This window comes from Babylonia areolata, chromosome 18 (assembly GCF_041734735.1).
Source record: "Babylonia areolata isolate BAREFJ2019XMU chromosome 18, ASM4173473v1, whole genome shotgun sequence".
NCBI lineage: Eukaryota > Metazoa > Mollusca > Gastropoda > Neogastropoda > Buccinidae > Babylonia > Babylonia areolata.
The window spans coordinates 36,850,083-36,862,582 of record NC_134893.1 but is presented as its reverse complement, the minus strand read 5'-3'; the positions used below and the strand labels follow the sequence as shown (position 1 = coordinate 36,862,582).

At 42.9% G+C, this 12,500-nt stretch overlaps 1 protein-coding gene across 4 annotated transcripts in view; it reads right to left on the bottom strand.

Moving 5' to 3' along the window:
• LOC143292725 (uncharacterized) overlaps positions 1-12,500 on the bottom strand; it is a 219,979-nt gene that overhangs the window by 130,408 nt on the left and 77,071 nt on the right. For all 4 annotated transcript variants that reach the window (XM_076603249.1, XM_076603247.1, XM_076603250.1 and 1 more), the window contains exon 4: positions 12,072-12,152. In XM_076603249.1, coding sequence (XP_076459364.1) covers positions 12,072-12,152 — 81 coding nt within the window. The remainder of the gene's footprint in view (positions 1-12,071; positions 12,153-12,500) is intronic.

The following is a 12,500-nucleotide window of genomic DNA, read 5'->3' as shown; positions in this document are numbered from 1 at the left end:
TGTACATACGAGTGAACGTGGGAGTTGCAGCCCACGAACGCAGAAGAAGAAGAAGATGATTCAACCTACCCACCCACTCACCCACCTCAAACCTTTTGTTGTTGTTGTTGCCAGTTTCAGTTCTACAAGAAGGCATCACTGTGTTGGGACAAATCCATGTACACCACACGTACATCAGCCAGGCAGATGTCTGACAGCATGTAACACAACGTTCTGGTCAGGCCTTGAGTGCATGCGTATAATCAATATTTGTGGTTTTCTTCAACAGAATTTTGCCAGAGGACATCACACTGGTTGCCATGGGTTCTTTCCCAGTGCGCAAAGTGTGCGCTGCACACGGAACCTTATTGCCTCATCCGAATGACTAGACGCTCAATTTGATTTTCCAGTCAAACCTGGGAGAAAGGGGCAAGACCGAGATTCGAACCCAGACCCTCAAGGACACTGAACAGGCAGACGAGCGTCTTAACCATTCTGCCATATTCCTCCTCTGCTGCCAGGTACCTCTCATGCCTCACTCTCACCGCCTACCCTATTCTCTTGTGTAGCAGGGAAGTGGGGGAGTGGGTGGGGACAGAGGACACAACTGAGGGAGGGAGGGAGGGGTGTGGGGTAGGGGAGGGATGGGTGAGGGAGGGTTGCCATGGCCACAGATACCTCTCTGTTTGTGTGCCCCCAGCCCCACCCAAACCCGCCCCCCACCCCTGCTCATCGTTGTTGACTCCATTCATCATCATCTCATCGATGGGGGGAGGTGGACAGCGAAATCCACCTGTATGCTTTACATTGTCTGTCTGTCTGTCTGTTTGGACATTTGACTCTGCCTCAATGTCCTTTCACCCCACCACACTCCCGTCCATTCCCTAGCCCCCTTAAGGAGGTGATGTGACAACCCTATCCATCTTATATAACGAGTACCCTGGTTTGCGCGAAAATGCATCTCCATTTCTCTGTGTACATGAGTGAGTGAGTGAGTGAGTGAGTGAGTGAGTGAGTGAGTGAGTGAGTGAGTGAGTGAGTGAGTGTGTGTGTGTGTGTGTGTGTGTGTGTGTGTGTGTGTGTGTGTGTGTGTGTGTGCGTGTGTGTGTGTGTGTGTGTGTGTGTGTGTGTCCCTGGATGCCACGTCATTGCTATCTCGTCCCGTATCTTTAACCACATGGATCAAGGTCCAAGCTACGTGAAGTGCAGAGTCCCTACAGTCGAGGATCATTCACTTCGTGGGTGCTCGACTGAAACCTGATTAAACGACACTGGAAACGAATGACGAGCGCCCAACGACAGCTGTCGGTCGGTTCTACCCAGGTATGCAGCCTGTTGTGCAAAATGATTCCGTGTTTGTAAAGCGCTGTGTAAGTATTCATATCCATCTATCCAGCTATCTTTGGAAAGTGTTGCTATACTTTCCTGACCAAAGTACAGGCGTCATTATCTCCCGGGTCTGGCTGACGTCAGCATCTGAAAGGAAGCGGAGAGAAAGCCTTGTCGCACAGGCAGTCTCAAACCAAAACTGTACCTCCGTGATTATCAGCATCATCTTTTTCTTTCTTTTTCTTTTTAAAACATTTTTTTAATTCCATTTTGATAGGTTGACATTTTACAACAACAACAGTATCTTAATGGACATTTATAAAGAAGAAAAAACAAACAAACAACAAAAAACAAAAACAAAAAAACAAACAAACAAACAACAATAAACACCATAAATACTCTGATAGAAACAGCCAAGCAGCTGGATTATACACTGGTTGGTTATCATCATGGAGTATTATCATTCATTTCTTAAGATCTTACACAAGCTGTCAAGGAATACAAACTGTCAAGTATCTTAGAACACGTTCACACCAAGTGAACACCTCAATCATTTCTTATGAATATCAATCAGCATCATCTTCATTACTCTCTCTCTCTCTCTCTCTCTCTCTCTCTTTCTATCTGTCTGTCCGTCTCTGCCTATGTCTCTGTCTCTCCCTCCTTCTCTCTCAAACTCACATAACTTCTAACTACCTCCTGCCTGCCTGCCTCCCTCTCTCTTTCTGTCTACTCGATCTCTGTATCTTTATCTTATCTACACTCCATCCATCAAAAAAGCTCCATGTTTTTTTGTTTTGTTTTTTAACATGGAGATGGTATGAGTGGCCCAGAGCTGAACTCTCACTCTCTCTCTCTCTCTCTCTCTCTCTCTCTCTCTCTCTCTCTCTCTATCTATCTATCTATCTCTTCTGTTTTCTTTCTAGCAAAGAAAGACACATTCGGAACTTCCTCAGCAAAATTCTGTGTATGTGTGTGTGTATGTGAGAGAGAGAGAGAGAGAGAGAGAGAGAGAGAGTGTGTGTGTGTGTGTGTGTGCGTGCGCGCGCGCGCGAGAACGTCCGTGTATGCGTGTATATAATTCGTTGAATCTTTTTCTTTTGTTTTAAAGAAAGAGACAGAGATAGACAGACAGAGACAGCCTACCAGGCAGACAGAGACAGAGACAGGGAGATATGGATCGTTTTCAATCAAATGACAATAAAACGAAGAACAAAATTAATGCACATCCACACAAGCAGGACATACAGACAGACCGACAAACAACAAATAAACAGACAAATAAATCAGATCCAGACAGGAAACCACTGAGGGATAAACACCAATAAACAAGTGCACTGCGGCGGAAGCGGAAGTACGTCATGGAGTTCGCTGATATCAACCTTTTATCTTTTCTAACCAAACGAGCAATTTCCGGTTTTTGGACATTCCCTGGTGGATATGATCTTCTGGGTTTTATTATTTATAATTTAGTAATATATATATATATATATATATATATAGAGAGAGAGAGAGAGAGAGAGAGAGAGAGAGAGAGAGGGGGAGAGAGAGAGAGAGGTTAGTATATATAGAGAGAGGGGGTTAATATATATATATATATATATATATAGAGAGAGAGAGAGAGAGACGTGTGTGTGGTGGGGGGCGTAATTATACTCATCTTCTAGATCTTTCATACACATACATTCATACATGCATAATCTCCCACCCACCTTCTGTTCCACACACACAGACTCACAGTCAAAGACACTCACACACACACACACACACACACACACACACACACACACACTCACACAGAGAGAGAGAGAGAGAGGAGAGAGACGAACAGAATAGAAATAGGGAGAAACAGAGACAGAGGGAGACACTCAGAGACAGAGAGATAGTGAGAGAGAGAAAGAGAGAGAAGTAGATGGAAAAAATATATGAGTGTATATATGTATATATATATATATATACATAGAGAGAGAGAGAGAGAGAGAGAGAGAGGGGGGGGGAGGGGCAGGGATACCGAGACAGACACTGACACAGTGACAGTGACAGAGACAGAGACGGACACAGACACAGTGACAGAGACAGAGAGACGGAGAGAAAATAAGCCAGGCCGCCAGATCAACACACAGAGAGAAAAGACGGAGAGGAGGATAGTGTTGGGGGAGGGCAGTGCTGAATGTAGGTCACCCGACATCATGATGGGGGGCAATATTTTTCTTTTTTTCTTTCTGTTTTTTTTTTATTTTTTTTTCTTTTCTTTTTTTTCTTTTTTTTTTTACCTCGCCAGACCATTCCATCATTTATACCTGAACACGACCATTTTCATCATCAATTTGGTGTTTGCTACCCACCACAACACGGCACCTCTCTACCTCGCTCTCTGTCCCTCTCTCTCTCTCTCTCTCCTCTATATATATATATATATATATATATATATATTGTATCTTCTCTCTCTCTGTGCATATCACACACACACACACACACACACACACACACACACACACACACACACACACACACACACACACACACATATATATATACATATATATATGTGCACACACACACACACACACATATATATATATATATATATATATATATATATATATGTGTATGTGTGTGTGTGTTCTGTCGTCCTCCCCCCCCCTCCCTCCGCCCCCTCCTCTCTCTCTCTCTCTCTCTCTCTATCTATCTGTCCATATATTTCTCCATCTTTCCTTCCTCTCGTCTTTTGACGTCAAAGATAGCGGCGAAAATGGCATGAAATTGCTGGCTGGCCATCACTCTGTTAAGAGTTGCTCTCCTCCCCGCGATCTTTATTTTTGTCAGTGCATCTGCTTGTCTGTCTGTCTGCCAGTCTGTCTCTATGTCTCTCTCTGCCTCTCTCTGTCTCTATTTCTCCCTCTCTCTCTCTCCCTCTCTCTCTCTCTCTCTCTCTCTCTCTCTCTCGCCCTCTCTCTTTCTCCTAAAAACGTAGCCCTTCATCAGAGGGTATCAAGTGCATCAGATTATTTTAAAACCTCCTCCGTTCCTGTATCATTACCCGGCCCCCGTCCGTCCGTCCGTCCGTCCGTCTCTCTCTCTCTCTCTCTCTCTCTCTCTCTCTCTCTCTCTCTTAAAAGAAAACCATTTCCCTCAAGAAGATAATCAGATTATTTTAAGTTCTTCTAGAAATGTCGTTTATAGCCAACTCAACAGAAAAGAAAAATGAATTGCCAGCAGGCTTTCGTTTCTAAACCATTCCTCCCATCCCCCCCCCCCCACCACCACCACCACCACACCCGACCCCCATCCCCACTGCCTTCACCCCTTCCCGCCGGAATGCTCCAAGAGTATTAACTCGTTGTGCCCAGCGCCCGAACAATGCTCTGCTGTCAAAAATTTCGTCTCGTGAAGACGGTTTTTGCGTTCCTACATAATGCATAAACCAACAAAGTAAGGGAACTAACTTCTCCGGCATTTCCGGATGTGTCCACGCGTAATTTGGAGGAAAGAAAGCAGTATATTTTTCTGCGGGTTCTTGTTTTCCCTGCATCAATATGACATGGAAGTCTGCTGATGCTGTATACAGCCCAGTGCTGAATGGGTTGAAGCATCTTTGCAAAGTTATCTTCCCACTGCTTGAAGTGCGTCTCAAAGAAAGTATCTTTGCAAAGATATTTTCAAAATGATGCAAGTATTGTTTGTTTAACCCGAGGACTGGACAAGAATAAACTCTACCAAGAGTCTCGATGCAAACTCAGTTGATTTTTTTATCAACTGATACAAAAATAGTTTGAAATATAAAGCATGTTACAAGAACACGTTATTGGAAGTAACAGTTCACATTCTTTGGCCCCTTTTGACTTTTGTAGCAAAAGGTTATTCGAGATATTGGAATACGGATTTACAATCGACTTTAAAAAAAAAAAAAAACTTTAGGAAATGTCATTCAAGATCACGAAATAAATATATCATAGTTAAACTTCCCATTGACAGAGTTTTTACTTCATCTTTCGCAGCACACAGTCATACTAACAAAACCATTTTGCTCAACTGGAATCACGATGCAAGCTGACGAGTCTTCTGTCACAAAACGATCTCAGTGTTTTACTGTTTTCCTGTACTTCATTCACACTGCATTCGACGTGCGACGTGTGTGTGGTGGGAGGGAGGGGGGGGGTAAATCTGGGTAAATATGTGTGTGTGTTCGTGTGCGCGCGTGTGTGGGTTCGCTTTTCTTTTTTGTTGATATTTGTTTTAAGATATCTTTTATCCAATCCATCACTTGAAAGAATAAGTGAAACAATGAATGAATGATTGCTTATTGCATGGGTGAAAGTGTCAAAAAACGGAAACTAAGTATAGCGGAAAAAAATCGCGAAACTGCCCATACGGAAATCGTATAATACGAAAACGCCCATACCAATGTTTCTTTAATTAAAACGAAAACTTTTCAGAGACATAACAAAGTAACACACCCGAGCAGAAAGTGTCAGAACAACACGGCGGCCAAGAGCGTTTCACATCCCTGCGCACACACTCGTCATTGTCGTCGTCAACATCAACATCATCATCATCATCATCACCACCACTACCACCACCACCACCATCGTCGTCATCATCATCGTCATCATCATCATCACCATCGTCGTCATCATCACCGACATCATCATCATCATTATCTCCATCATCGTCGTCGTCGTCATCACCGACATTGTCGTCGTCGTCGTCGTCATCACTATCATCCATCAATACCCATCATCATCACCGTTATCACCATCATCGTCGTCATCGTCACCATCATCAAAACAACCTGACCAGTACCGGCAAAGAGTTCAGTTCAATTCAGTTCAGTTGCTCAAGGAGGAGAAACTGCGTTCGGACAAATCCATATACGCTACCCCACATCTGCTAAGCAAATGACTAACCCAGTAGATGATGATCTTGATCACAATAAATGAAATAAATAAATAACTCGTTTTCTGTTTGTTTCATATGTTTGTAACCCTCCGTACTCCTTTTGAATCTGGAACCGACGCCGACGTTCGTTTGGTTACAGTAAACCTAGAGTTCTTTTTTTCAGGGGGGGGGGGGAGTGGGGGGTATGGGGGGGGGGCTTTTATATGAACAGTATGAAAAAACAAAACAAACAGAAAACAGCAGTACAGGTAGACAGTCTGTGAGATTCTTTATGCACTAAAAAAATTCGTCCAGACCAATCAGATATGCAACATTCTCAACAACAACAACAACAAATGTAAACATGGAAAAAGATTTTTGTTTTTGTTTCGCAGTATATACCAATTCTCTCTCTCTCTCTCTCTCTCTCTCTCTCTCTCTCTCTCATATACAAATACATATATATGTATATATATATATATATATATATATATATGTGTGTGTGTGTGTGTGTGTGTGTCTGAGTGTGTGTGTGAGTGTGTGTGCGAGTGTATGTGTATGACGATATAACTGATATAACAACGGATTATTGTGGATCAATGAACTGAAAGCAGTTTTACGCATGATAAACAGTGCTGAAGAAGATGTATTACCTGTACTAGCACAGTGTCATATTTTGTTCTGTATGTAACTGGCTTTTGATTATTTTTGTTCCTTTTTTCATGCATCTGCAAAGGATTTAAGGAGAAACCAATTCTGCCAGAAATCGTACATGATGACATGTACCGTATGAAAACATATGACATATGTTATGGAAATACTGTTTACGTTTTATACAATGGTGCCTCTTTCTCAACACACACACACACACGCGCGCGCGCGCGCGTAATGCTCTTTATATATGCCATGGACATGTTGTTTAAACAGAAGTTTTAAACAATGGTACCTATTTCTCCACAAACCCAGAATGTTCTCTACATATGATGTCATGGAAATGCTGTTAAAACAAGTTTTAAACAATGGAATCTGTTTCTCCACATAGGTATACCCACGAGAATGCCTGCAGACAAAAACAAAAAGAAAAAAAAATTAACAGCCAGCTTTTGTTCTGTGAAACCAGCTCACGAAAGTAGCAACACACCTTCAACAAAAGAGAAATCGTGCCTTGGTCTTTTAGTTGTTGGATAGTTAACTGCGATTAGTTAGCTTCACACAACGCAAGTGTGCTAGTAAGCAACAGACACGCGATTCCCTAACGTAATTTACTACGAGAAGATCTCTGCCTCTTTTTACCTGAAAATGAATGAACAACGAACAAGAAAGAAAGACAGCAAAAAAAAAAAAAAAAGAATCAGCTCAGACTCACCTCGTCTGAAAGCTCGACACGGGGTGAGTTTTGTTACGTGGCACAGGCACCGCAGCAGCGTGTGATGTTGATAAAAACCTATGAATTAGGAAACTTGTGCAAGGACTGCACAGAGACTGGCAAGACAAAGTCAGAGAGGAAGCGCTGGGGGTTGGGGAGGGGAAGGGGGAGGGGGGGAGGTGGTGGGATGAGTCAGGAAGCTCTTACACCCCCCCTGCGTGCACTCTTCAACGAGTGAGGTGAGGTGAGAGAGGAAGAGAGGAAGGAGACAAGAGGGAAGGAGGGAGGGAAGAAGAAAGGGGGGGAAGGGGTTGAAGTAGTGTCTTAGACAATTCTGGCATTCTATCATCAGCCTTTCCATCTCCGCAGTACGCTCTCTCTCTCTCTCTCTCTCTCTCTCTCTCTCTCTCTCTCTCTCTCCCTCTCTCTCTCTCTCTCTCTCTGTGTCTGTCTCTGTCTCTCTGTCTCTCTCTTGTGTACAGATTTAGTGGCTGCAGCAAATGATTCATCTGCACTCAGGAAGGAAGAAGAACAAGAACAAAGAAGACGAAGAAGAATAATAACAACAACAAGAAAGAAGAATAAGAATAACAAGAACAATAACAAGAACAATAACAAGAACAACAAGTACAGGCGCCTGGTAACTGTCATTAACAGTCGATGGCACTTAATAATGATGATGATGATGATGATGATACCAATAATAATAGAGATAATACTAATAATAATATAATTTAAAAAAATTAAAACAATGACAACAACAACAATGATAATAAGAATATTAATAATAATAATAAAGGTAACGATTATCTTTCTTGCAGAAGCCAACACACACACACACACACACACACACACACACACACACACACACACACACACACACACACACACACGAACGACCACAAAGGACACCCCCAAAAAGAATTAAGCAGTGAAATAGTATCACCTTTTTTTTTCCTACGAGGTCATCAGTGAAGACCATGATAATGTTGACCATTGTAAAAAGAAATATCTTCTGCCACGTCAAATTAACGTGAGCACTCAAATCATTTTATCGTTCCGTTAACAGCTATTAATAACGAGAATTGTACATCCTTTCGGTCCTGCGCATATTTTGTAATGATGATTTTTTTGTTGTTGTTGTTGTTTTTGCGCAGTTTGTTTACCTGCAAATACTGGCAAGCAGTGATGATAGCACCTACTGATAGTGGACGTTTTAATGCCAATTTAGTGTGGTGGGGAGCGTGGGGTGGGGGGGGGGTGGGCGTTGAGTGGAGGAAGTGCCAGAACTGGTTGCAGCTATCTTCCACCGTCTCCTCCTGCAAAACCAATGCCTCCTCCTCCCTACCCTCCCCCCTCCCCACCATCCCCTCTCCCCCACGCCCCCTCCATCCACTCCCGTCCGTCCAACCCCCCTCTTCCTTGATGATAAAAATGCGTTCAAAACAAACGTGTTTAACTCGCACAGACAAACTAATGATGCACGCGGGCAAGGGTGTGCGCACGCATGCAATAGAGCTGGGTACCTGTACACACACACACACACACACACACACACACACACACACACACACACACACGCACGCACGCACGCTCTCTCTCTCTCTCTCTCTCTCTCTGTTTACTATGTATTTGTGTGTGTCTGAATGTCATGTGCGTATTTCATCATCTTCATCATCATCGTCATCATCATCATCTCTGTCTCTCTCTCTCTCTCTCTCTCTCTCTCTCTCTCTCGCATATTGCACTTTTATATTATTATAGTTATATACATTTTTGTCATTGCATTATGGTTATGTACCTGTAAATGTTTACTGTGCATTTGAGTGTACTAAAAAAAATTTGAATGTCATGTATGTACTTCTATAACCGTTTGATATCCTGTGGGTATTTTGATTTCATTTCTCTTTGCCCTGAGCGCTGGATGTTAAATAAAAAAATTTTTTAATAAAAAAAAAAAAACATATGCATGTTTTTTCCACTACTCTCATTTTTTTTAAAATTCGTGCGTTCGTTCGTTCTCGAGGTGGAAATAAAGGGAGACAATGGGTAAGGGAAGGTTCACCAGTACTACACAGGCTTCCGCTATATACCGGCTGTCATCTTCTCCTTCACTACCGCCTGTTGCCACGCTTGCTGTCTGTCCCTTGATAAGTGTTACAACTGACAAGTGTTAGGAGAGCCGCTTTAATCAAAAGCTGAACGCAGTGTTGTTTGTTACATGCACGGAAAGGGTGACGCATGCATGCACTGGAGCTGCGCACCCGTGCACATACATTACATTGCATTGCATTGCATGGCATGGCACGGCACGGCACGGCACGGCACGGCACACACACACACACACACACACACACACACACACACACACACACACACACACACACACACACACACACACACACACACACACACACACACACACACATAACGAATATATGCGCGATCATAAAACACATGAAATATGCGCATACTTCTACCTCTGTCTGTCTGTCTGTCTGTCTGCCTCTCTGTCTCAGAGGATAACTCGTTGCCATGGGTTCTTTTTCGGTGCGCCAAGTGTGTGCTGTACACGGGACCTCGGTTTATCGTCTCATCCGATTGGCTAGACGCTCAGTTTGATGTTCCAGCCGAGCTCATTTGGGAGAAAGGGGCGACAGCGGGATTCGAACCCAGACCCTAACGGACTCTCTGTACTGGCGGATGAGCGTCTTAACCATTCTGCCACCTTCCCTCCTCATTTCTCTCTTTCAGAGACGCACAGAAAAACACACACACAGACACACAGCGGATACACTCACACACACGCACACGCACACGCACACACACACACACACACTCACACACACACACACACACACACACACACACACACACACACACACACACACACACACACATGCAGGCAGGCAGACAGACAGGCCGACCGACAGACAGGTAGACAGACAGACATGCAGACAGACAGAGAAGTAGTCTGGCAGACAGACAGACAGACAGACATGCAGACAAGACAAGACAAGACAAGACCAGACCATCCAGTTCCCCTCATTCACCACCACCACCACCACCTTTCTCTCTTTCCCTGCCCACACCTTTCCACCTCCCCCTTTTCTGAAGCAGGCGTATTCTGGAATCGGTGGTGTTGATTGTCCTTTTCTTTCCTTTTCCCTTCTTTCCTTCTGTCTTTACTTCCTTCTTTACTTCCTTTCTTCCTTCTTTTCCTTTCCTTTCCTTCCTTCCTCCTTCATCGTCTTATTATTCTATTACTACTGTATTTTCTTCAATTACTCTGTGTGTGTGTGTGTGTGTGTGTGTGTGTGTGTGTGTGTTTCTCTGTCACTATCTCTTTTTTAAACACAGCCCCAGTACCCTCCTTCATAGTGTAACACACATACCAGGCCGCTAATTACAGGGCCTGCAGCGAAAGATGAAAGCAGGAGAGAGACGGAGGAGGCAGATGGGGGTGTGGGGGTCAGGGGAGCGGTGGGGCGAGAGGGTGGGGGTGAAGATGGGGAGTTTCGAAACGCAGTCTTAAAGTCCGTTCATTAAAAAATGAATATATATATATATATATATATATATAATGTAAAGAACACGCAACTCATTAACGTAAGGGGTATTGAATTTAATTGCAAGCACTCTCTTCACGAGAGCGCGTACGTATTTTCGGAGAGTTTCGACACGGAATTTGATTTTTTTTTTTTTTTTTTTTTTGGTTGTTTGTTTTTTGGGGTTTTTTTATCGGTGTGGGAGGGGGGAGGGAGTGTATGGGGGGGTGTGGATATGGGGGGTGTCAGCTTTTTTTTCTTTTTTCTTTTTTTTTTTTTTCTTTTCTTTTCAGTGTTTTTAGTTAATGTTTCTTTAATGTCCATATAGGTGACTTACTATCATCGTGCAGAAATTTACTTCGGTGAGACACAACGGCAGCGATTCATACAGCATTGACCAGAACACCGCACAACACACCACAACAGAAAGAAAGAAAGAGCGAAAGACGTGAAGAAAGACAGAAAAAAATGAAATAGAGAGAAAAACAAAAAAGAAAAGAATAGATAAGAAAAAAAAGGGCATTAAGATAAGGAGAAAGAAAGCTAGATAGATAGATGATTGATAGATAGATGATTGATAGATAGATAGACAGACAGACAGACAGAGATGATTGATAGATAGACAGATAGATGATAGATAGATAGATAGATGATTGATAGATAGATGATTGATAGATTATTGATAGATAGATTATTGATTGATAGATATAGATAGATAGATAGATAGATGACAGATAGATGATTGATAGATAGATAGATGATTGATAGATAGCTAGATGATAGATAGATAGATGATTGATAGATACATGAAGAAAGAGAAGGCAGGAATGTTCAGAAAGATTTTTTTTTTAAGACAGAAAAAAATAAGAATAGAAACAGAGAACAAAAATCACACACACACACACACACACACACACACACACACACACACACACACACACACACACACACACTAAACAATGCCCACTTACTCTTGAAGGAGGAGCTCTTGCGAAGCTGCATCTCCTGCCAGGCTTGAAGTTTCTGGGTGAATTCCTCGCTCAGGGAGCTTGCTGCAACCATCACACACACCAAAGCATAACGGTCAGACATACATCATCATCAACATCATCATCATCATCATCATCACCAACCAACGGTCAGACATACATCATCATCATCATCATCATCATCATCACCGACCAACGGTCAGACATACATCATCATCAACATCATCATCATCATCATCACCGACCAACGGTCAGACATACATCATCATCATCATCATCATCATCATCATTATCACCGACATCATCATCATTATCTCCATCATCGTCGTCGTCGTCGTCGTCATCACCGGCATTGTCGTCATCGTCATCATCATCGTCGTCGTCGTCACCATCGTCGTCATCGCCGTAATC